Genomic DNA, 24,951 nt, shown 5'->3' on the forward strand with positions numbered 1-24,951 from the left:
TTTTGTCATGCAACTGGGCCGGACTTTCAAGTGGCTGCATCATCAGCTGTGTTGAGAAAATGCTTGAATTGGGCTGCTTTGGTTGAAGGTGGCTGTGGTCAAATTTGATTTCAGTGGTTCCATCTCCTTTTGAAGTAACTTGGCTCAGGGTTGATTGGATCGGTTCACTATGTTCATGGAACTGTTCATAGTTCGTGATCCACTTTTTTGGGAGTAACTTTATGAGCTCTTTTTTGGGAATTTTCCTGGGGACATGGACACAATGAGGTTGGTCATTTGTGTTTACTGAGATAAGCAAGGAATCTTCTGTCCCGTGGTTTGAAAGGTTAAATGAGTGATCTTGGATTCTATAAACAATCTGGTAATGAAGGGTAGCAGTTATAGCTGAAGCTATTTGTGGAGCTCCTGCTATTTAGATTTGGACCTTTAAAGCACTGGTAAGATTAGGGTCTGCCAGAGCCATGGTGAAGTTTGGAAAGAGGGTTACCATCACCAGTCCAGAGTTTAGTGTTGCTTCAATCGTTGCTATGCAAGCATTTTGGTATTCTAAGTATCTAGAATCCAATAATGCTATTCTTGCCACAACAGGTTTACCGGCTGTTCCATGATAATTTAGCGCAAGACGTATAGCACCAAAATGGATGTGGGTATAGCCTGCTCGTTTCCATTCTGCTGGAAATTCTGCTGGGATTTCTAGAGCAACGAGCTGTTCAGGAGAAGAGGCATATATGGGAAAACTGTCAAACCGTGAAGATTGAACATATTCCCTTACTTGCTTAGAAGAGCCTTTTATCAGCGTTCTGATAGACTTGATGGGTGAGAAGGCTGATTTTCTGTAGGCAGAATAAGGATTTACAACTGGAAGATCTGTGGGTTGTACTTTGTCTTCTTTATTTAAGTACTCTATTTCGTACAAGGAGGAAATCTTTTTTGAAGAGTGAGATTTGAAGGGAAATTCTGGTAATGTAACTAAGGAAGAAGAGGTTGAAGGTTTCGTTGTCATATTTGAAAGATGATTTTCTCTAAATCCTTCTAGCTTCTAGATCATTAAAGATGAGTTTATAAGAAAACATGGCTCTGATACCAATGGCGGGTGTGAGTTAATAGAAGAAACCAGAATCAAGAAGATGTAGCAGGTATGCTATGCCAACACTTAAGCCCTTAATCCACACGGGCATTTCAACAGGCACTACCTTTTAGCTACAAGGTCCTGACTCAAGAATCTTATATTAATCACAACAAGATTGACATCATTCTGGAGTTTAATATTTCTGATGTGCAGGATCCATTAATAATGGCAAGCACAGAGCATACTTTATTAACGCTCTTTGGATAACTCATCTAAAACATTCTAAGAAGAAGAGGATTCAGAGAAAATAAGAGGAAACTTAGGAAGACATGATAAGAAAAACAACTAAGGATTTTTTATTTTCTGCTTCTTATTTTACACGAGAGGACTCATCATCCTTTTATAGCCAAAGGTGATGTAATACGACAAGATAATATTACAGTAGCTTTAGATAAGCTTCAGATACTAATAGTCTTAAGATAAGATCATATACACATGACTCACATATCAAACAAACTGTAATTAGACATAAAGTAAAGTAGATCTTCAACTGTTGGTGTTTGAGTGGGGTAGTTGCGCACTATCCAGAGAATCTTCACTGTTGCACATAATTTCTTCTTCATCTTTTTCATCATTGAGTTCCATTTTTTCCATATTGATTTGACTGTATTGCCACGGGTAATCTTGTGACCATTCAGTGGGGTCAGGTATGTTTTTTTGATATTCATGGAGGGCATCCAACACTTCTAGATAATAAGGAGTGTATGATTGAGGCCAAGTGTCCCATGGTGCATCGATATCTGGAGGTGGCCATATCTCAATTGGAACAGTTCTGTTGAGTTGGCACAGAAACTTTTAAAGTTCTCGATATTGTGTCTTATCTTTGAAGACTTCATCTTCTAGGGTTTTATGAACCCAAGAGGAGGGGAAAGAGTTAAGCTGAGTTGCTTTTCCACATTTGACAAAGTACTGAGGCTTATAGAAAATTATAATGATATAACTTCCATAAGTACCTCTTGACTGGTTACAGTATTGTTCAATTATCTGGAGCCATTGTGGTAGAGGATGAAACCAACTGAGAAAATTAAAGAAATTTTGATGTTCTGGTTCAATATTTCCTCGGATGGCTTTTTTCAAATAATAAAGAAGGTCAATTGTGTTGAACTGAATGGCGATATGATAAAGATGGGTAAGATACCATAAAAACCATTTTAATTCATTTGGTTGTTCAACAAATTCGAACCTTATTGGGTGGATGAAAGGATAATCAGTATTGATTCCCCAAGGTTTGAGAACAAGACCTCCAAAATTTTTGAAAATTTGGGTTTGGTATTCGAGCATCATCTCTTTGGCTTTCTGGTGAAAACAGTTTTTTTCTACAAGAGTGATGACCTCTGGTGGGAATTCTGGGTGAAGGTTTGGGGTGACAGTGTAAGGAGTAGGTGATGTGGATGTTGAGGAATAGGGTCTATACATCATGATGGGTCTGGGCCAATAAACTCTTTTATAGGCTAGGACTTTTGGATTTTCTTTGGGCCTGGAGAGTAAGTCTGCAAGAATGTTTTGTTTGCCAGGGATGTGCTTAACTTCGAATGAGAATTCAGAAAACCATTCTGCCCATCTAAGAAGCTGTGGATGAGGGACTATTTTTTGTTTGAACTTGAGCATTTTTGGAAATGAGGACATATCCATTTCTATCAGAAATTGATATCCTCGAAGATGAAATTCAAACTTTGTAATACCTTTTTTGACTGCAAGTATTTCCTTGAATGTAGAGTGATAATGGATTTCTGCATCAGAAAATCTTCCACTCTTGTATCCACAGAGATATCTTTTCTATCAATCTCTTCAAAAGAATTGCTCCCAAAGATTTGTCACTGGCATCTGCTTGTAGAATTCTTTTTCCTTCTGAGGGGATCTTCAAAGGAGGTAGATCTTGTGACAGTTCTTTTAATTTCTGAAGGGCTTTTGTTTGTGAGGAGGACCAAGGAGGAGGGTCTTTTTTCAGCAATTTTCTTAAGGGATTAGTATATTTAGAAACTTTAGGAATAAAGTCTCTAATATAGTTGACTATCCCAAGAAATTGTTGGACTTGCTTGTAAGACAAATTCTTTGATGGAAATTTGAGAAGTTCTTGAGCAATATGCGGTCCTGGAGAAAACTTGCCTTCTTTGATATCCATTCCTAAGAATTGGATTTCTGACCTGTTGATCTGCATTTTCCTTTCTGATAGCATTATGCCATATTTGGAGATGAAGGTGTTGAAACTTTCAAGGAGCTGTGCATGTGATTCTTCATCTTCACTATAGAGTAAGATGTCATCAATGTAGATGAGAGCATTTTCTATTAGTGGATGGAAGATCTTTATCATGGCCTTTTGGAATAGAGAAGGGGCGGTCTTTAATCCAAATGGCATGACTTTCCACTGAAAGTGTCCATTGGGAATACAGAAACCTGTCTTGGGTCTGTCATCCGGATCGATTCCCAATTGCCAAAATCCTGCTTTGAGGTCAAACTTTGAAAAGATTTTTGCTTTTGCAATACTGGAGAAAAGCAAATCTTTATTTGGAAGAGGGAACTTGTTGTCTTGAAGGAAATGATTAAGAGGCTGATAATTTATTACCGGTCTTAATTTTCCTCTTTCTTTATTTCGATCTTTTGTTCACATAAAAAGCTTCACATGCCCATTGAGAATCTGATACTTCAATCAAATATTGCTGCTGCAGTTCTTGACATTCCTTTGTCGCAAGTAGCAGATGGTCTGGATTCATTCCTTGATGGCTGGCCTTTGTGGGATTGATGTCTTCATTCTTTTTGAATGGAAGTTGGATAAAGAAATCCGGATTTTTCCATAAAGGATTTGGGCATTTTTTCAAGAATTCTGAATGGGATTCTGCACAGGATTGGGCTTTCAGATTTTGGATAATGGGGATGATTTTTTCAGGCTTGACGAGGAACAGTTTTGGGATTTTTACAAAGGGCTGGAACAGGTTTTTGTACCTAATACCTTGAGGCAGGATTCTAAGGTATTGGGCCTTTTTGTAAAGGTCAAAGCCTATTACAATGTCTTTTCCAGGGCGCTTTGATCCTAATACTGTAGTGGTGATACTACAGTTTGGGAAAAACTGTATGGTAATGGGCTTGCTGATTATGCGGGTGATCAAAGGAACATTTGAGGTGATTCGAAGATTCTTGTGTGAGGCTTCCACCAATTTGTTGGCAAGACGTCGGATTCATGATTGTTTAAATTGCTCCAGGTGTCTATGAAGGCAATTATAGTAATGGGTTTACTATATTTGTCTAAATAGATTTTTACCAGTATATGTGAAATGAAATTGTTTCATCAATGGATCATCAATGGTTCTCGCTTTGTACCTTAGCTTGTATCATCGAGAATCGAGTGTCGATTACGAGTAACTAGTGAGTAAATGGCGGGATAGCACAAATTGTTTTCTCGATGGTTGATCTTCAATAGAGCAAACAGATTCGATATCGTCATCGTCTTGAATCTTTATTCCGACTTCTTCATTATCTCGAGCAATCTTTTTGCCTTTTTGGTTCCTTGGACAATTCTTCGAGAAGTGCCCTTTTTGATTGCAAATGTAGCAACGGTCTGACTTTGTAGGTTTCTTTTTTTTTCTAAGGTATCTCCAACGGGGTTTGATCTTCTTTCTTCTTCTCGAATAATCATGATACCTCTTGAAGTGTTTCTTCTTTTTCGTCCGACAGTCACAAAAATGATTGTCTTTTGGGCATTTGATCTTCAGATGAGAATCATCACAAGCTTTATCAATCTTTTTATCACCATGAAGATAATCTTTGAATATCATCCTTCTGTTGCAAATGTCTTCCAGGGCAACAAAGACTTCTTGTTGAAGTTCTCCAACTGTTATTTGGAGAATGTCTTTGTTTTGTGTTTGGAGAGCCTGATTGACTGCAACTTGGATTGGATTAGGAAGGGATGAAAGGATTATCGGCTTGAGGTTTGGATTGAGTCCCAAAGCACGAATAATCTTGTCATTGTTTTGAAATGTTTTTCCAAATCTTTTACGGAATCTGAACAAGACTTTCTTTTGTGAAATTCTCTCTCTTCAATGTGAGCAAATCATCGAGATTTCCAACGAAATGTTGATGGATAATTCGATGGGTTGCGCCAAGTCTTGAAGTACTAGGAATTGCATTTGATTGTCTTGATCAATTGAGTTCCACCAATCTCGAGCATTCTGTGAATCGAAACAAATTCCATGAGAATGTTGTAGTTCTTTGTCCTCGATGAAGCTTTCGTGTTTCAAGCCAAGAATGGAATTCTTGGATTCTCTTTAGCCATCTTGATGGTGGTAGATCATCTAAAGTGAACGTGATTCTTCCAATAGAACTCTTTGGAGGATGTCTTTGTGTCGAAGATGAACCTTCTTCTTGCATATCATCATCACTTGGTTCTTCTACTTTTGTGGTGGTCTGTAGTATTTTTCCCAAATTTTCATTTTCCGATTGGGATGATAATTCCTCAGATTCTTCAGTCTCAGATCTGGTTTCTTCTGAACTTGAGCTTTTGTCAGATTCATCACTGTTTAATTAAAAAATTAGAGATGATTGACTTTAACAGTTAACAATTAAGATCAAAAGATATTTTTAATATATTTTAACAGTTTAAGTAATGTAAAAAAATTGTAGGGGCCAATTGTTTTTTTTTTTAAATTTGAGTTCCCTTTTATTTGCTATTTTTAGATAAAATAGAGGACAAGATTTAATCTCAGGGGAAGATCAGAACGAGGTTTAGTTGGTGGGTCCACTGCCGAAGACAACGATCCACTTGGAAACCAAATCTACTCTGCCTGCCACGTTCGCAGAATAGGGTACGACTGCCCACACCCAATCATTTCTCATTTCTCTCTTAGACATTCTAGTTGAACGTTTGGTGCCGTTTTGGGGGTTTGCTCGACGATCATCAATTCATCAAATCGCAGACTGGTTGTTTGTTTTCCAAATTGCACTAAATTCCCAAAACTGCAAATTTCATTTCAAAACCCTTAAAGGTTCAATTCCTACTCTTCTTTTTTATGAACGTTGGAGCTTGCAAAACATTTTTCTCGGTTTCCAGGTAATAACAAGTCTCTCTCTTTCTCTACTATTCTCGTTCACCAACTTGCTCTTTCTTTTCATAGTTTTTCGAATGTATACCCACTATTTGGTTCCCTAGATTTCTTTTTCTTTTTTGGAAAAAGGAGGACTAGCTAAGTAGCTAGTTTCAGCCAAAAGAACGAGCACATTTGAGATTGGTGACATGATGAAGTGCAAATTTCTTGCTATATTAAGCAATATATTTGGGGAACTTTTTTAATTGCTTTGTTTCTGTCGGCTTGAAAGGACTATTACTTCCTCAAACTGTTCTGTAATTTTCATGTTTTCCAAATTTGTGGCACTTTTTTGAACATAGGATTAGTTTTGATGCTTCGTGTTGCTTCTTTTATTAGTTTGAGCGCACAGGAGAATGTTGTTCGGTCATGCTGATGGTCTATCTGAACAACGGTCACCAAGGGACCAGCTACTCGCTGATCCTGAATCGCTGGAAGATGATTTCAAATTAGACAGTTCTGAAACGATATTGTACGCTGCTTCTTTTGAAGAACTCGCCAGAGATAATCTTCAGTATGACACCATCATATGGGTTTCTATATCGTTATTGCTGGTTTTGGCTTGGGGTGTTGGCATCATCATGTTGCTCTACCTGCCCTTTAGAAGATATGTGCTTCAGAAGGACATTTCATCACGCAAGCTTTATGTCACACCTAGTGAAATAGTTTACGAGGTATGGATATAGTGCCTTGCTCGCAGAGATATAGGGCCTGAACTTACTTTAACTTTATGGCGGATATCAATAAGAAATAAGTTTACTTTGAGTTTAATCCTTTCCCTCTTATTATTTTGAAGGTTTCGAGACCCTCTTTCATACCCTTTTGGGGCACAATAACAATTGAAAAGCATGTACCTCTTTCCAAGGTGATTGATATTATAATTGAACAAGGTACTTGTTCTGCACTTGTAAGATATTTTATTTCTTGTATAATTACTTTCCTTTTCTATGTGGTGGGTAATTTTGTGAGTGAGATTACTTGTGTCTTATTGTTTTCTCAGCCAGGGGGAAAGGAACAATAATGTGTATTTACAATCCCCTTTTCCACTTATTATTGCCTAAGTGCTGAGGTTGAGCAACTGACTTGAGTAACAAAACTTGACTGTCTATGATTCATTGAATATTTGATCCTTTGATCATTCTTTATGTTGCGGGACTCTAGAGCCTTGTGATTAAAATAATTTTATTTTACCCTGATTCATGGTATGTTTTTTCTGCAATTGGGCATAAAGCCATTTACACTTTCCATAAAGTGGTTCCTTCTGAAGAATGATATATGTGTTTTGGTTTTGACAGGGTGGTTGCAATCAGTGTACGGTATCCATACCTTTAGAGTTGAAAGCATAGCCCATGGAAAAGCTGCACCTGTTGACGAACTACAGGTTCAAGGGGTTGCAAACCCTGCACTTCTGAGAAGGGTAATGGAATTGATTTTTTATGCTGTTATCTTTTTATATTTTATTTTATATTCCCAAGATAATCTTTGAAAAATGATGAGATTCATTCTCATAAACAAGTGCAATGAACTATTCTTAAATGATTTGCTTAATTGCTGTTGTGCATGCAAGGCATCCTCGTGGAGAATGAAAATCACAAATTTATGTTTCTTGCAGGTCATTGTAAGAGAAGCTGCAAAGCCTATACAGGAAGTTGGTAGAGGTTGGAAACTTTCTACTGTGACTGGTGAAGTGGAAACTGCATCTCGAATGACATCATCATTCACAGAAGGACAACCAATCCTAAGATCACCAGCCAAAAGTTGGAAGGTAATGTTCACTTGAAGCCTCAATAATTTATACCTAATCATGTCATTTCTCTGTAAGCATGAGAAAATATTGTGCTTAGACAAATATGTCTTCAGTTTCAAGTTGGTTGGATTTAGAATGCAGCAAATTCCAATTTAGTTCGAATGCTTGGTGCAAAGTGGAACCTGTAAATCTACAACTCTACTGTCGAGAATGTAAGGTCATATGGTAATAGATTATTTTAGATTCTCTTCTGATAGGAGTAAGGTGGGCCTTGGTGGTTTGTTATGGGATTATCTGAACTTTCTTTTTAAATATTTAAGTATAACTATTGAGTAGAAAAGAAAATTATGTTCGGGTGTCAAACACAGCGGTAGCAAAATATCAAATTTTGAAGGTCTAAAGTCTGAACATACAGATTAAACACGGCCTCACAAGAACAAATACAAGGATGCTAGTATATATGTTTTATTGCGTGAAAAATGAGTCGCTAACTTGTTAACACCTTTCTGTGTGTATCTTTTTTTGGGCCAAATTCTGCATGTATTTTTAGTAGTATTTCATAAGTTTCTTTCTCAGCCACGTGCTTAACTATTTACTATTGCATATGATTTTCAGATGACAGCTTCACCGCGTCATTCTTCCGTGGAGCGCAGAGCAATGGTGCCTGGAGAGTTGTTTATGCAAAAACTTGAAGAAGTCAATAAATCAGTAAAGGTTGGCACCATCTCATTTCTCTTTATTGCACTTTGAAAAGGGTTGTAGGCATACTTGGTTGTGAGAATAATTAGTTGATCTGAAAATGAATGTTATCGCCCCCAAGGTTAATTGCTTTCAGCAGTTCATCAATTTGGAGTAACTGTAGAAATTATGTTACTACATTTACAGTATTTTAATGACCTTTTTTGGTTTAATATATTTATATATTCTTTTCTTTTTATAATGCTTGTTTCCCCTTGATGAACCTTGAACTAATGCTACATCCTATGGTGTGCCAGAAAATTGAGTTTCTCATCGAGAAGTCCCAAGCTTCCTCGGAGCCAGAGGGTAGCTGAAAAGCCATGGTGCTGAGAAGGGTGTAGAAAGTTTCAATAGTGAGAAATGCAGAGTTAACTTCATACGATGAAACTTCAAAGTGACTTTCTTTTGTTTCAGTAACTTGCAATATTTTTCGTGTTTCTTCTTGGTGTTCTATAAATATGCTTTTGTAAAAGTTCATCAATTCATTTACCGCCAATATGTATTTTTTGGCTTGGCATAGGCTTAATCCCGGACTCATAATTTTTCATGAAGTAAAAAGTGTACTATTGTCCAAGGTTTAGAAAATTAAGCAAGAAAATTATGTTTCATCCACTCTATCCGGATCCAAGAAAAATATTATTTTATTTAAAGAATCATTTTAGTTTTTAATTAATTATCAGTCCTAGACCTAATACTGAAACTGATTACAACTTTGAACTCGGGTGCAATGCAATAGCTTCCTTAATCTCCAGAATCCAATCTCTAAACAGTTCTTGTCCTTTTGGAGAAGAAACAAACCAAACAATGTATGATTGTGGGTTGTGACTTGTGAGTGATGCTGTAACCGCCCAGCTTACCTAAATCAAACTAGGGCATGTTGAGCATGTGATCCAGGCCCTTGTAGTTCAAGTAACTTAATCTTTTATGCCACAATTTAGGTTCATTAACTGAGGTTGATGAACTAGATTGATCCAAATCTAAGGAGAAATATTTGCTTTTCATGACAACATTGAAAAGTTCATGGCCTGATGGATCATAAATGATGCATGCTTTGTTTGTAAACACCAATGAGTAATATTTTTCTAGCAATTGTTCTACATTAAGTAGATTTTGATCTATTATGGTACAAATAAAACATCTGGAATAAGTTTTGTACCTGACTGTGTATCAATTATCACAACTCCTCTTCCTTCGAATTCCATGAACTTCCCATTATCAATTCTGACTTTGGAACAAGTAACTTTGTCATCTCTTTGAATAAGTTGATGTCTGATGCCATATGATGAGTGCATCCACTATCAATGAGCCATGCGCTTGAGGAAGTTTTTGTTGTATAATAAGAAGCAACAAAAATTTGTTCATCCTCTGCTAGCGGAATATCTGCTACTCTACCTTGTTGATCTTGATATTGTAGGTTCTATGCTCTTGCACACTTTCACCACATAGCCAAGTTTTTGCCAGACCTGCACTGTATGTTTGGTCTCTACCAGCAGTGTGAATATGGTGGAAATTTACCTTTTTTTCCATTGTTTCTAGGATTATTATTTTTTCTATCTCCTAATTTTTTGTTCTTGTCCTCAGTTGCCTTTTGCCTTTCCTTCTGACTGCAAAAGCACCTTATGTTGAATCTTCATGTCTAATAGCCCTCCTTTGATCTTAAGGCTCGAGAACATTCGTTAGTTCTACCAAAGAAATCTTAGTCAAGTTTTTGGAGTCTACAAGCGAAGAGATTTTGGATTCAAGCCTCTCAGCAAAACTAACAAGAACTTTTTCTACAACTCTTTTGTCTCGTTTTTAAGTAATCTGAGCTTATTTACTATCTTCATGGATTTATCTTTGTACTCCTTTAGAGTTTCAAACTCTTGCATCTTCAAAACTTCAAATCCTCTTTTGAGGTTGAGTACTTGCATTTGTTTAGTCTTGTCACTGCCTTAGAACTCCTCCTTGAGCATGCCCCAAGCTTGCTTTGTTCTCACATATTAAGATTCTAATGAAAATTTCATAAGAAACAAATGACTCAATACAACTCTTGGCTTCGTATTTCTTTGCCTTTTCTTCACGGTGACCCTTTAATTGGGTCATAGTTGGATTTGCCAGAAGTTTGTGATTCCTTTTAATTTTTACCCACATCCAATGATCAAAAACTGTCATATATGTCTTCATTTTGACAGCTTATATCTGATAGTTTTCACTCGAAACAATAGGTGGTAAAGGCAAAAAACAACTACTTGAAACCATTTGGTGCAAACAAATGTTAGCTAACATCTAACACAACTTTTTAAAGATTTTTAGGCCCTTTAAAGATCAAATAAGTCTCTTGTTATCAAATTGTTGGGAGGGAAAGAAGAAAGAAGAAAGAAATTTTGAGAGAAGTGTAAGAACAAGCTTTGTTTGTTGCTTATTTGAATGCTTAAACAAAATAAGAAAATCTTATTTAAACCATATCATAAGCATCAATCATTTGATTCCATATCACTATTCTTATTCAAAACAATAATTGTTATCCTAAAGCTTATCCAATATCTACTACAAGGATAATGATGAGTTATTAAAAGATAACGAATCTAGTTAAAATAAAATAATATTAACAATATTTTAATCATTAAGTTCATATGGTAATAGATTAATTCAGATTCTCTTCTATGGGAGAAATGTAGGCATTAGTGGTTCGTTATGGGATTATCCCCTTTTTTTGCAGTAATAAAAGAGAAGAGTATCGAGTAAATATGTTCAAATGTCACACGCTTTCAAAGCAAAATATTGAATTTTGAAAGTCTAAAAGTCTAAACATACAGAATAATCATGGCTTCCCAAGAACAGATACAAGGATGGTAGTATGTATGATTTATGGCGTGAAAAATGAAATGCTAACCTGGTAAAACGTATCTGCATGTATCATTAGTAGTCTTTCCCAGCCATATGCTTTACTAATTACTGTTGCATATGTTGTTCAGATGACAGCGTCATTCTTCTGTGGAGCGCAGAGCAACGGTGCCTGGAGAGTTGTTTATGCGGAAAAGTTCACTTGATGAAATCAATAAATCAGTAAAAGTTTGCACCCTCTCATTTCTCTTTATTGGACTGAGAAAAGAGTTGTAGACAGACTTGGTTCCAAGAATAACTAGTTATAGCCCCCAACGTTAATTGCTTTTGGCAGTACAACTTATGCCATGTCTGCAGTATTTTAAGTTTAATATATATATATTAACTTGTTATTAATGCTTTTTTCCCCCCTTGAACTAATCCTACATCGGATGGAAATTTGAGTTTCTCATGGAGATGTCCCAACTCCCAAGCTTCCTCAGTGCCAGAGCGTAGTAGTTGAGAAGCCATGGTGCTGAGAAGGGTGTTGAAAGTTTCAATTGTGAGAAATGCAGACTCAACTTCATATCATCAAACTTCAACTGGTTTCCTTTTCTTTCAGTATCTAGCAATATTTTTCGTTTCTCTTCTTGCTGTAATTCTATAAATATGGTTTGGTAAAAGTTTCCCTTTTGTATGTAATGTTAGCAAAATAAAAAATATAAATTTAAAAACTAAAAAAAGAAAAAAAGAAAAAAAAAAGAGTGAGTATGGCTTTTATTATTTAATTTAATTGGCGGTCTTTGCTGAAACTGAGTGGGATTACAACTTTGGATCTCGTGCAATCCATTGCCATTCTTTGCTTACAATAGCTATCTAACGATGCGATAATGAAATAGAGATGAAAATAGTAAGAAGCTTCCTTCCTTGGGTTTTCTTCAATCAATCTCCAGAATCCAACCAACGGAAGTACCAACCTTGATGAACCTTCTTACCTACAAAAAGAAAACCCAAGTCCCCCATCCAAAGCCTCAACCTTTTTAATTAAAAACAAACAAACAAATAAAGCCTAAACCTTTCAGCTCTTTTCATCCGAAATTGCAATCATCTAGGAAGGAGGAAATGAGCGCTAAGAAAGTGTTAGTAGTGGGCGGCACCGGCTATTTGGGGCAACATCTCTTGCAAGGCTTTTCAGAGATCCAAGCAACTACCCCGTTTGCCTTGGCATTCACCTACAACTCCTTTCCTCCTCGGCCTCTGCTCCTTGCCTTTCCCACCTCTTTCGCTTTCCACGTTGATTTGAAAACTGGACTGGGTTTCGATTCCATTTCTCAACAATTTGGCCAGGTGATTCTTTCAAACCCACTCATTCTTTCAACTAAGCGCAAAATCCTAACCTGTTAAAAGCTTGCAATGGCAGCCTGATGTGGTTGTTAACTGCGCTGCCCTGTCGGTGCCTCGCGCTTGCGAGAATGACCCTGATGCCGCTATATCTATCAATGTGCCTAGTTCTCTTGTAAATTGGTTGTCAAGCTTTGCCCACAGTGACAATACTCTTCTTATTCATCTCTCGACAGATCAAGGTCAGGGATATTGTTGTTGATTTTAATGAATTCTAATTGATTGGTATAAGGTCTGAAATGCTTTAGTGTTTTTGAATTTGTGGGTTTTACTCATTAGTGTATGAAGGAGTAAAATCTTTTTACAAGGAGGAAGATGAAGCTCTTCCCGTTAATGTTTATGGAAAATCGAAAGTAGCAGCTGAGCAGTTCATCTCTGAGAAGTGGTCAAATTTTGCTATTCTAAGAAGTAGTATTATATTTGGGCCTCAAACTGTCTCACCTGTTCCTAAATCTCTTCCTATTCAGGTGCCAAAGCTGAATTCCATTTTGTTATATTTCTCTCTTTTCCACTTTTTTTTTTTTTTTTGGATAGAAACATAATTTCTCATTGTTTAGCATATGATGCTAATCGAAAATGCTGTAGAAAATAACAGGGCATTTGAGTCTTCCATTTTCCATCCAAATAAATTTAGGGGTTAAGTAGACATTGATTGGAAGGAAGAACATCCATTCTTATTTGCATAACAGTTGGCTTCATTTTGCTTCTTGTATGATGGAAATTCTTAGAAATTCTTATGAGTAGTTAAGCACGCAGATTGCGGTAGCAGTATATTATATAAGTTACCATTCAAGATTGTATTTTTACCGAACATGATGCAGTGGATTGATGGTGTCCTTTCTAAAGGAGATAAAGTGGAGTCCTTTTATGATGAGTACCGTTGTCCAATATATGTCAAGGATGTTGTGGCTATCATCCGGACTTCGATTGAAAAATGGCTATCAGGTATGAACCTATTATCGGTGCATCTTAGATAATTTTGATACTAGATTGTGAGATGCTCCTTTAGTCCTTTCGTGTCTCCTGTTTCAGAGTTTCAATTCTAAAGGAAGATTTTAATATGATAAAATCATTTACCATTGCTTTGTTTTCTTTTGGTGCATCTATTGTCTATTTTCCCGTTTTTAACTGGGGTTGCTCCCTTTTCCAAGTCATTGTGGTGCTTTTACTTCTGCAAAGAAATTTTCATCTGTACTTCTTTTTCTTATACATATGACTTAATTATTGTGATCTTATGTTGCTTGTCCAAGAGGGTAAGAAAATGCAGTTGCTACTGAATGTTGGTGGACCAGACAGGGTTTCCCGTGTTCAAATGGCTGAAGCTGTGGCACAAATTAGAGGATATGATTCCTCATTAATTAAACCAGTGTCTGCATCATCTGTAAGTATACATTACGAAAGCCGTAGAAAATAAAAATGTTATTCTACAGAAATTTGTTGAACTCTATAGTTTAATCCCTAATTTAAGGTCCGGTGATTCATCCTTCCTGCAAGGCTATCTAATTCTAGAGAGGTTTTCTCTGTACTCAATAGCAGACATCAGCGTGGTTCTGAAATCCTCACCATGCTCATTATACTCCATTAGAATGTTGGTTGATAAAAATATGCTCTCGTAATGGAGAAAACCTTTCCAGTTCCAAAATTCTACTCTCTTTTAATTTGGATGGATTTTCTTAGCCGGGTTGCAGTAACTGAAGTGCTGGTTTCTCAGGTTGACCGTGGTGTTAAGTCCCCAGCTGATATATCTATGGATATCACCAAGCTGGTTCAGAAGCTAAATATTTGTCCTACTCCATTTAAAGATGGTGTTAAACTGACACTTGCAGCTGAAGCAAGTTTGTGAGTTTAGTAAGATCGATAGTTTCCCCTTTTCTTGAACTACTCGGCATCTAAAAGTAGTATAAAATTGTGTCATGCTGGTATTTGTTGTTGATAATTAAAGAACACCAGTATAGCTGTCTTGAGGAACAAGTTTAAGCAAAAAACTTGTACCCAGAATGCCATACCGGTGGTAAGATAAGGTGGCTGTTGCACCTCAATTCATCCTCTCTCTATTTCTCTCTGTTCTAAAGCCAAAGAGCTCTTCATTTGTTCAGATACCTTCAAAGCTGTAATAAGAATTGAGGATGTTTACAGAGTTACATTTCTAACTATAGATATTTGTATTTGGAATTCATAGTTTAGCCGGTTGGTTCATTTGAGAGGTAGCATCTAACATGTTTAGCCAATTGGTTCGTGCCACCATTACCAAGCAAGAGGAACATCTAGCAGAGATCTAAAGTCGAATATACAATCTTTCTTCTATCTGTAGATTACAACCTCCTTTGTACCCAAAAATAGATGTTTGTATTCCTTGGTTAATAGATGTTTCATTGGAATAGAGATAGATACTCTTTCTTGTTTGATTTATTTTTAGCAAATGGATTATTTTCAATAAAAATATAATTTTGACATATACGATAATTTAGTTTTTGCTTCCAAAATTAGATAAATTGATCAATTTCAAAAGTAAACAAATAAAAGACAATTACTTAAAATTCAAATTATATAAGAAATTCATGTGTCAAATTTATACCCTAATTTCCACTTTAAAAAAATAAAAATAAAGAAATTAACTTAATTTAATAACAATATTTGTAATGACTTTTCCAAACAATATAAATCGTAATTCTATTTTGTGGCTTGACGCCATGAAAGATGCAATTAATTCTATGGTGGAAAATCAAGTTGGAGGCTTTGTAGACTTACCTACTAGTGCCAAGCCTATTGGCTGTAAATTAGTCTTTTTAAGGCTAAAAAATATTCATCGCCTAATATTGTTACTGCTCTTGTTTTAGTTAAATTTAAAAATAATTTTCTAGTTAAATTTTATTTATTTATTTTAATCAAACGCTGATTAGTTTAGATTATTTTATTATTATTTTACCTATAAATTTAGCTTATAAATAGGTTCTTTTACAACTTTAGAAAATAAACTCATCCATTAGATACATTTTGAGGGTTCTTTATTTTCGGGTTTTCGAGATTTAGTTTTTATTTCTATCTTTTGTACTCTTTGTTTTTTTGCCATTATAGTAAAATTATCTTTGTCCGTAGTTTTTTTATCTCTTAGGAAAGGATTTTTCCATGTTAAAATTGTGTGTTCAATTTCTTTTTATTTGTTGCTTAATCGAGTCGATCCTAACAAATACTGTCAAAGGATTTACTCATAGGGAAGTAATAGATTATAGGGAGTTTTTTTTTTCTTTTTCTATAGAAGATTCTTTCTCAATCATCACTACATTGCACATTTTGCTTTTGTATTACATTAAATAGATGCGAAAACAATCTTTCTCAATAAAAAAATGTGTTTATCTCAAATGCAAAGAATCATTAAGTTCACAAGTTTAAGAAGTCTATTTATGTACTTGTTGAAAACATTGTTAACTGACGTATATACTATAAGGTTAATAGGAGCAAGTTTATCTTTTCAATTTTATATGTAGATAACATTTTACTTACAGCTAATGATATGTGATCGTTAAATGATGTGAAACGATTTTTCTTTCCACATTTTGATATGGAAGATATAAGTGAGGCATTTTATGTCATTGACATAAAAATTTATAGAAATGTATTTAAAAAAATTATGTTTATCTTAATAAGCCTACATTAATAAGATTTTAGATGAAAAACAATATTAAAGGAACACATATTTAAAATTTTCCTCGTGCTTCAGTTGCTAGAAACTTAATGTATGCTCAGGTTTTTATAAGACTTGACATTATTTTGCGGTTGGAATATTGAGAGGATATCGAAGTGGCACTAGTTAATAACATTCAAGAGCTGTAAAAAATGGTCTAAAGATACCTGCAATGAAAGAGCTGTATCTACCATGGGAGCTGAGTCAGTTTCTTGTTCTATGTCTAACATCATAAGGTATTTGGTTGAAGAATGCCATCTGTGGGATAGGACTTAGGAGTGGTGGATTCTATCTCCTTATTGTGATAATTTCATCACAGGGTATTTATTGTAATAATATAAGAATTTCATCACAAGGTATTTACCATGGTAGATAATTGTTTTGGGGGAATAGTAACCCAAAAGGGTGTTGATTTTCCACATGGAAAAAAATCTCCTATTGAATTGGTCATCCCTTTTAGTAGAACTGTCCAAACATTTCAGTAGAACATAATCTATCAAAATTATTGAGATTACAAATCAATGATAAAATATTAGGTATTTAACGTTACTTGATTTATTTTTAATATAATTAATTTTTTTAATCTGAATTCATTTCCTTTGTAGTTCGGATGGTGTTAAATATTTTACGAATAAGGAATTTAAATATTTAAATTTATAATTTTTGTTTAAAAAATGATTTAATTAACTTGGAATAAATAAAACAAATTCAAGCTCAGGTATTCATATTCCAAATAAATGAGCTTTGGCTGTCCTACTCCTACCTAACCGCATTCTCTCCCAAACGCTCTCTCTTTTCCAACATTTCCGCTTCCACGTATTCTCTTGCGTCGCGGATAGAAGTATTGAGTGTATTGAGAAGATATTATTGAGAGAAATATAAAAAATAAATAAAATGTAGAAAATTATAGAAATCGATAAATCTTTATTAAAATTATATATTTAACTCAACACACGCTAAATACGAAACCACCCTTGTTTCATCTATTCTTTTTATCAGTGAGCTGTTTTTTTCTCCCTTTTTTGGTGAATTTGGATATTGAAATTGGAATGTGGAGTCTGACAAAGTTTGTGGCGTCGAGACTGAGCCGATCGAGGCGTTTCTTCTCGTCGGTGATTCCTCGTCCTTGTATAATTCAAAAGCGTGGAGCTGATATTCTTCATGATCCTTGGATCAATAAGGTTACTATAGCAATTTGTTTTTTCCTTTTTTTGCTATGGTCTCTGATGAAATTGTTATGTTCGCACTCGTTAAGTGTTTTTTTTTTCCTTTGCTTCTTGAAAGTGAACATTGCCTTTTGTTTTCTTATTGCTCTCGTTTTCTTGTTTAAGTTCAGGACACTGGCTTTCCATTGACGGAAAGGAACCGACTTGGGCTTCGTGGTCTCCTTCCGCCACGTGTGATATCATTTGAGCAGCAATATGCTCGTTTCAGTAAGTGTGATACCTAACCTTCTGATATGTTTAAATTTAATATTTGCAGAACATTCTTAGATATAAATTTGCAAGTGTTAATGTTTTCGAGTAAGTTTACCAAATGAAAGGCTAATATATGTTCTTATTTAGCTGGTTAATATTTATTTAGCTTTCGAAATTCATTTTTTTTGTATATTTTTCTTTTAGGAATTATTTTTCCCGCCTGCTTGATCTTGTCCACATTTCTAACAATGCCTTAATTTTGACGTTGTTTTTATTCGGTAGTGGAATCATACCGCTCCTTAGAGAAAAATACTGTGAGTGAATCAGATACTAGCCATGTTGCATTAGCAAAATGGAGGATCTTAAACAGATTGCATGACAGGAATGAGACACTGTATTTTAGAGTAAGTCTATTCCTCGTTCAGTTTGTAATATATTGATACAAACATTTAAGTTCTGAATATCATCTGAATATCATTTGAATATTGCTCCAGGTCCTTATTGACAACATCAAAGATTTTGCTCCAATAATTTACACCCCAACTGTTGGACTGGTATGCCAAAATTATTCTGGATTATTTAGACGCCCACGTGGAATGTATTTCAGTGCAAAGGATAAAGGAGAGATGATGTCTATGATATATAATTGGCCTGCTCAAAAGGTAAGTTTGTGCATGTTATGAATTATTGCTTACTGCACGAGGATCTAATATTTTTTTCAATTTGCTTTTGTTTTACAGGTTGATATGATAGTCTTGACAGATGGCAGTCGAATTCTTGGCCTTGGTGACCTTGGAGTTCACGGGATCGGAATACCAATAGGAAAACTTGATATGTATGTTGCAGCTGCTGGTCTCAACCCACAAAGAGTATGGTCTATCTTTGTTTTTCCTTTTGTGTTTTTGCATGCATGTGCATGCCTGCCACTTATAATTTTTCTTATACTTTTTTATTTGTACTTACACCAATTAGTTAGGCCTGTATCAACCATTTGCCACCATTTTCATACATGTGTTTTGGTGTTGACTGTATTTGACATATTTAACCATCAGTTGTAGTTCTCTCTTATATGCATGTGAACTTATATTTGTGGCTGAGTGGACAATTGTTATGAACTTGCACCTATATATGTGGAAGCACGGCGTTAAGGTAAGAGCTTAGGCCTTAAAGCTAGCTGCTCTGATGATGTTATAATTTCGGAGTTGATGATGCTTGAGCAAGAGAGAGGATCATAGGTGGCTATTATAGGTTTTATTAATTTAGGTGGTTTTTGGTGTTCTGGCGAAATTGATTTTAATAGATGGTATGCCTGAAGGGTTGGGGTTGGAGGCAGTTCTATTTATTTTAAGAATCTGGAGATGTTTAAAGGAGTTGATATGTTGTTGTTGCATGGATCAAAATCTTAGAATGTCGATAGCCATATGGTCTGAATTTTTTGGGTCAATGCTGATTCTTTTCCTTTGTTTTGCTGCATTGAATGTCTGATCAGGTGGTTTTTGCGAGCTTGAATATGAAGTTTTGTTTTGCATGATCATGTTATCTATCAGAGTGGTGGTGTTTAGGCATATGGCTGTATTATGTTTATTAATGCTCCATAGCTATAAAGTATGCTGCGAAGGCATGCTGGTTTGAGATTCTAGGTATTATTTGTAATCACTAATCTTTGTTGATGATATCAAGTTGAAGTCTTTGAGATGCTGATGGAGGATCTTGATTTTGATACCAACAGAATAGCTAATGCCAAGGCGATTTTTGGGATTTGATCTTGTTTGTATGTTTTATGCGTGGTGGTGATCTTTTGCTTGGTTCGCCTTTAGAGTTGTTGGTTTACTGGTGTTTTCCTATTTTTATAAGGGTGTTTTTGTTTTTTGTTGGTGTTTTATGTTGTTGTTTTGATGATGTAATCCCACTATTCTAGTGGTGGACTTAATTTTATTAAAATAATTTTTATGGCTGAGCAAAATGTGTGTATGTGTGTGGATTATATCTTGCTGAAAAAGTTTGCTCCATGTTATTATCGTATTTTACATTTTCAACATTTTCTTGTGATGGCACCTCTCTTGTCTTGTGTTAGAACTTTAATTATTAAATCAATATCTGTCTCTGACAGATACTCCCAGTTATGCTAGATGTTGGTACTAACAATCTAAAGCTAATTGAAGACCCACTTTGTGAGTAAAATATGTGCTTATTTACTTTTTTGTTCATAGAATGGAACATATGAAAGGCTTGGTGTTTCTTTGTTTTATTTACCGATTGTGGAGATTTCTTTTGACATGTTTTTCTTTTTTGGGGGTTTGGACAGATTTAGGACTAAGACAACCTAGGTTAGAAGGGGAAGAATATTTATCAATTATTGATGAGTTCATCGAAGCGGTTTTAACACGTTGGCCTAAGGCTATTGTACAGGTTTCTCTCTTTCAGAAGTGAGACTTTTGTTTTATGCTCATACCATGATGTTTATTTGATGGTTACCCCCTTCAGTTTGAGGATTTTCAAATGAAGTGGGCCTTTGAAACTCTGAAACGCTATCGGGAAAGGTTTTGCATGTTTAATGATGACATACAGGTGAGCACTTGGCCCAGCAAGTTGCTACTTTTATGGATAGGATTAGTTTCTAGTGTAACTTAGATTGCTGCAGCATCACTATGAATGCCACCAATATTAGAAAGTTGTGCTTACTTAATTCTCTTAGGGAACTGCTGGAGTTGCACTTGCTGGATTGTTAGGAACTGTAAGAGCACAAGGTCGATCTTTGGATGATTTTCCAAACCAAAAGATTGTTGTGGTGGGAGCTGGAAGGTATTTAGCTAACTTATAGATAAAGCTTGATCTTTCAATCTTTCACCATAATTTTTCTACGGCTCCTTGCATCCATTCCTTCACAGCTTTATTTCTCATAAAAACTTTTCTTTCTGGCTTCCAGTGCAGGGCTTGGTGTTCTTAGCATGGCTGTTCAAGCTGTTGTAAGGATGACAGGAAATGCAGAAACAGCTGCACAGAAATTCTTCCTACTTGATAAAGATGTACAATTTTGTACCTCCTTCCTAGGTTTTTTCATCCTATTTGTGCAAAGCCTTTTATGTTCTTTTAGATATGTAATGTCCTTTATGTTCTTTTAGATATGTAATGTCCTTTCTCTTGTGTAATGCAGATGTGGATTTTATGAACTAATCATGTAAAAATGTTTACTAGAAAAATCATCTGCGGATTTCTTTTTATGATATCTACTTCATTCATAGTTTTCTTTTTCTCTTTAGTTTCTTACTTCTACGAGAAAATCATTATGGTTTGACTCTAGGAATCTAAATTTTCTAATTTTTTCCATGTCAATTGACCCTTTGGTAAATTTTTATTGCATTCTTCATGTGGTGGGTACATACTTACTTGTCTATTGTTTGTTGTTGGTTAAGGGTCTCATCACTAAAGAAAGGAAAAACCTTGATCCAGCAGCAGTACCATTTGCAAAAGATCCTGGACTGATAGCGGGACTTAGAGATGGGGATTCTCTACTTGAAGTGGTAAGTTCAATGTTAGTGCTTGAGCAGCAGCAGCAGCAGCATGTATAATTGCGAGGCTGGTGTTATATGAACTTGTGTGTGAAGAAGAAAAGCAGACAGTGCTGAATTTGGAGTGATTGTGACAAAAAGTTGATTTATGCTACAGTTTTTATAAGTACAGTCTTCAACAAGTTATGGATGCTCTTTACCTATATGTATATATAATAACCTAATTGTCGTGAGCCAAATTTTATTCAGGTTAAAAAGGTCAAACCTGATGTGCTTCTTGGTTTGTCTGGAGTTGGTGGTGTGTTCAATGAAGAGGTGGAAATTCCTATTTTTCTATATTTCTCTTTTATATATAATCTTTATTTTGTTATTCGCATGTAATTTATGTTTATTTTCTTATAATTACTGCTTACGTTCTGCACTGTGTCGAGTTCCTCACCACTGTGTTGGCACAAAAACAGGTGCTTAAGGCTTTGCGTGAATCTGGTTCAAATAGACCTGCTATATTTGCTATGTCAAATCCCACAATGAACGGTTTGTTTTTCTTGTCCTGCCATGCAGTTTAGTTTTCCTTATAAAACTAGATATTTTGTCTTGACATCTATTTGCATTTCCATTGAATAGCTGAATGCACTGCTGTTGAAGCTTTTAAGCATGCTGGAGAAAACATAGTCTTTGCCAGTGGAAGCCCTTTTGAAAATGTCCAGCTTGGTATCTTTCATATCTTGTCTAAAAGATATACAAATTTACAAGCTTCTGGTGCTTTTTTCCTTAATAAGGGAGCATTTATTGGCTATGTTGTGGACATGATTCTGGTTTTTCCAGTAGTGGTTATTATTACATCTTAATTAGTCATTTGCTTGTTGGCAGGTAATGGCAAAGTGGGTTATGTAAATCAAGCAAATAACATGTACTTGTTCCCAGGGTAGGTGTTATCTTCTGCTTTATAGTTGTTTTATTCACCATACGATCTTAACTTTGGTTTCAAAATTGTTGCATTTGATCCAGGATCGGTTTGGGAGCTTTGCTCTCAGGTGCTTGTATTATAACCGATGATATGTTGCAAGCGGCTGCTGAATGGTATTGTATATGATTAATATGATATAGTTACTTCCATTCTTGTTCTTACACTCTCTTTTGATAATTGTTGAAGTCTAGAATTCATAATAATTAATGCTTGGATAACTATCCAATTTATCATTTGTAATATCACTTTGGCTGTTGTAGAACTTTTGCTAACTGCATGGGGACTTTAGTTTCTTAGTGATGCAAAATTAAAGCCCCCCAAAAACTGTCGGTATAGGCTTGTCTCTCCCCATGTCATTCTACATTCTTCAGATCTCTGTTTTATAAACTCTATTAGACAATACACTGATTAGACTAACCCTCTTGTACTTCAGCATGCGCAAACAGGTCATATTTCTTGATTTTAATAACTAAAAGCAGTGTCGGTGTGAACTTAACCACTCACCAGTGTAGGTTTTAAAATGTTCATTGATTACATAAGTCTACTATTCAGTTCTGCTTTTATCAAAATGAACTTTTTCTTTCTTTATTATGATTAAAAGACAGTCTTGTTCTGGAAGTAGTGAATAAGATGCTATCCTTGCAACGCAGCCTTGCATCTTATATGACCGACCAAGACATCGAAAAGGGCATCTTGTATCCATCTATCAATAGGTAACGTTTACTTGCTTTCACTGGTAATTTTTCCTTGTCGTTTAAGGTGGTAGAAATTATTTGTTATGTTCTTGGTTCATACACCCAAAATTTCAATGGACACCCGGTTTTTAAATGCTTAAGCTTTTATGATTTAGCAAGGTGAATGGTTTTGGGGTCCTTGTTTTGAAAATAACCCATACTAGCAGTTCTTTCTAATACATAGCTTCTCCATCGAGTTCATTCTACTCGTGTATAATTGCAGTATTCGAGATATCACAGCTAAGGTTGGGGCATCAGTTGTGCGAGCTGCTATTGCAGAGGAAGTGGCGGAAGGATATGGAAAGGTTGATCCTGAGGAACTGGCCTACATGTCAAAAGTACGGAATTTCTTTCTCCTTTTTACTTCGGTTCACCCCCCCGACCCCCAAGTAAACTTCTACTAGATTTTCATGGTAAAATAGCAAATATACGAAACTCAATGCCTTAAGAAGAATTATTCACTAAGCCTGGATTTGGGTTTCAGTATTTATAATTTATTCTTCAATATTAAGCTGCTATTTAAAAAAAGAAAAGAAGAGAAAATCAGCAAATTTACTGAACATGCACACTGATTTCAAGTCTATTCACAGTTGCACTAAGTTGTTTTTGGAAGATAGAAACAGAAATAATAGGTTTTTGTTATGTAATTTTATTTGTTTTTGCATTTTCACTCTGAATGGGTGCAGGAGGAGACGGTGGAATACGTACGTCGAAACATGTGGTACCCTAATTATAGCCCGCTCGTTCAAAAGAAGTAGTCTTTATTCCTTTTTGTCACAATTTTGATTTGGAGTTTTCGGGTTATTTCTTTGTGGACTCCGACCCCAAGTTCTGCGGCAGAAAAATATAATCATAAATCCACTTTATTTTTCTTTTATAAATTTGCATCATTTTTGAGAGTATTAAAAGCTTTAACCTTATTTCCAAAAAAAATTATTATCTTTAATTTATCTTTCTCTTTTAAAAACTTTAGTCTAATTCTGAATTTTGTTTTATAAAACTTAGATGGATTATATTATTAGATCTCATCATTAAATAATTAATCTAAAATTAGTATTTTAGTAATTTTATTTACCCATGAAATGATTTGATGGTTAAAGATATTTATTATCTTAGGTATAATCTGAATTTGAGTTGTACTAATCGCGTTAATTGTTCAAACTTTGTTCTATTATTATAATTCATCAAAATAATAAATTAAAATTTAATTAGCTTTTCAAATTTTATAAAATAGAACAATAAAATTCATAATTAAATCATCTTAAAAAATTGCTAGTGTGGTAATAAATATCTCAATTGGATATTATTGCCTCCTTCGATCAAGTTTTCTATTTAATGTGAGCAACTATGCTGTTATTAAATACTAATTTAATTAAAGAAGTGATAAAATTAAGTTAGTGTTGCCATAAATAAATATTTTTAAAAATATTCTCCCGTTTAGGTTGTCCATTCAAACACTATTTTTTAGATTTACAAATACCAAAAATCTTTGTACTCTTTCATACTTTAATTTTAACACATTGAGTTTTATACTTTTTATTTATTTAAAATTTCAATCCTTCCATCAGTTTTGTGATTAGAATTGTTGTAATTGTTATAAAATAAAATAAAATAAATCTTTTAAATCTCATGATTTATAGGTCAATTGGTCCAAACCCTTTAAAAGTACATAAATAATTACAAAAAATATTTTGAAAATTAATTTTTTAAATTTTCAATAAAAATAATAAAAATTGGAAATTGGAAAAC

General features: G+C 34.9%; 3 protein-coding genes across 6 annotated transcripts; all 3 read left to right on the forward strand.

Annotated features, from left to right (window-relative positions):
- Window positions 1–5,937: 5,937 nt before the first annotated feature.
- Window positions 5,938–9,274, forward strand: LOC108471015 (uncharacterized). The gene is made up of 7 exons (XM_017772571.2): window positions 5,938–6,170; window positions 6,544–6,878; window positions 7,001–7,094; window positions 7,500–7,621; window positions 7,817–7,969; window positions 8,567–8,665; window positions 8,947–9,274. The coding sequence occupies exons 2-7, from the start codon at window positions 6,561–6,563 to the stop codon at window positions 9,001–9,003; spliced, it is 843 nt and encodes a 280-aa protein (XP_017628060.1). The 5' UTR covers window positions 5,938–6,170; window positions 6,544–6,560; the 3' UTR covers window positions 9,004–9,274.
- Window positions 9,275–11,279: 2,005 nt separating this feature from the next.
- LOC108470500 (uncharacterized) lies at window positions 11,280–15,274 on the forward strand. 2 transcript variants are annotated; one of them, XM_017771837.2, is made up of 7 exons: window positions 11,280–11,564; window positions 11,644–12,838; window positions 12,912–13,074; window positions 13,172–13,359; window positions 13,714–13,837; window positions 14,143–14,273; window positions 14,604–15,274. In XM_017771837.2, exons 2-7 carry the CDS (start codon window positions 12,614–12,616, stop codon window positions 14,733–14,735), a joined length of 963 nt encoding a protein of 320 aa, XP_017627326.1. In that variant the 5' UTR covers window positions 11,280–11,564; window positions 11,644–12,613; the 3' UTR covers window positions 14,736–15,274. The 2 variants fall into 2 exon arrangements, with proteins under 2 accessions (XP_017627326.1, XP_052878174.1); XM_053022214.1 differs by having other exon boundaries at window positions 11,280–11,527.
- A 2,048-nt stretch (window positions 15,275–17,322) lies between these two features.
- LOC108473639 (NAD-dependent malic enzyme 2, mitochondrial-like) lies at window positions 17,323–24,083 on the forward strand. Of its 3 annotated transcripts, none has more exons than XM_017775317.2 (19): window positions 17,324–17,755; window positions 17,911–18,007; window positions 18,275–18,396; window positions 18,487–18,654; window positions 18,733–18,861; window positions 20,103–20,163; window positions 20,298–20,401; window positions 20,477–20,560; window positions 20,688–20,794; window positions 20,919–21,018; window positions 21,406–21,513; window positions 21,751–21,816; window positions 21,963–22,035; window positions 22,126–22,212; window positions 22,372–22,426; window positions 22,510–22,581; window positions 23,119–23,181; window positions 23,426–23,540; window positions 23,889–24,083. In XM_017775317.2, the coding sequence occupies exons 1-19, from the start codon at window positions 17,624–17,626 to the stop codon at window positions 23,958–23,960; spliced, it is 1,815 nt and encodes a 604-aa protein (XP_017630806.1). In that variant the 5' UTR covers window positions 17,324–17,623; the 3' UTR covers window positions 23,961–24,083. The 3 variants fall into 3 exon arrangements, 2 of the variants coding, with proteins under 2 accessions (XP_017630806.1, XP_052877042.1); XM_053021082.1 differs by having other exon boundaries at window positions 17,634–17,755; window positions 17,906–18,007; XR_008274098.1 differs by lacking the exon at window positions 23,889–24,083 and having other exon boundaries at window positions 17,323–17,755; window positions 23,070–23,181; window positions 23,426–23,508.
- The last annotated feature ends 868 nt before the right edge of the window (window positions 24,084–24,951 follow it).

Source organism: Gossypium arboreum, chromosome 11 (assembly GCF_025698485.1).
Source record: "Gossypium arboreum isolate Shixiya-1 chromosome 11, ASM2569848v2, whole genome shotgun sequence".
NCBI classification, from domain to species: domain Eukaryota; kingdom Viridiplantae; phylum Streptophyta; class Magnoliopsida; order Malvales; family Malvaceae; genus Gossypium; species Gossypium arboreum.

Excerpts from the sequence above, each read along its gene's own strand:
- LOC108471015 (XM_017772571.2), top strand. The coding sequence starts at position 6,561 with ATGTTGTTCGGTCATGCTGATGGTCTATCTGAACAACGGTCACCAAGG. Across the intron at positions 6,879-7,000 it reads CTAGTGAAATAGTTTACGAG|GTTTCGAGACCCTCTTTCAT; the intron begins GTATGGATATAG and ends ATTATTTTGAAG. Across the intron at positions 8,666-8,946 it reads AAGTCAATAAATCAGTAAAG|AAAATTGAGTTTCTCATCGA; the intron begins GTTGGCACCATC and ends ATGGTGTGCCAG.
- LOC108470500 (XM_017771837.2), top strand. The coding sequence starts at position 12,614 with ATGAGCGCTAAGAAAGTGTTAGTAGTGGGCGGCACCGGCTATTTGGGG. Across the intron at positions 13,360-13,713 it reads CTAAATCTCTTCCTATTCAG|TGGATTGATGGTGTCCTTTC; the intron begins GTGCCAAAGCTG and ends AACATGATGCAG. Across the intron at positions 14,274-14,603 it reads AACCAGTGTCTGCATCATCT|GTTGACCGTGGTGTTAAGTC; the intron begins GTAAGTATACAT and ends CTGGTTTCTCAG.
- LOC108473639 (XM_017775317.2), top strand. The coding sequence starts at position 17,624 with ATGTGGAGTCTGACAAAGTTTGTGGCGTCGAGACTGAGCCGATCGAGG. Across the intron at positions 22,036-22,125 it reads GTCAAATCCCACAATGAACG|CTGAATGCACTGCTGTTGAA; the intron begins GTTTGTTTTTCT and ends TCCATTGAATAG. Across the intron at positions 22,582-23,118 it reads TTGCAAGCGGCTGCTGAATG|CCTTGCATCTTATATGACCG; the intron begins GTATTGTATATG and ends CTTGCAACGCAG.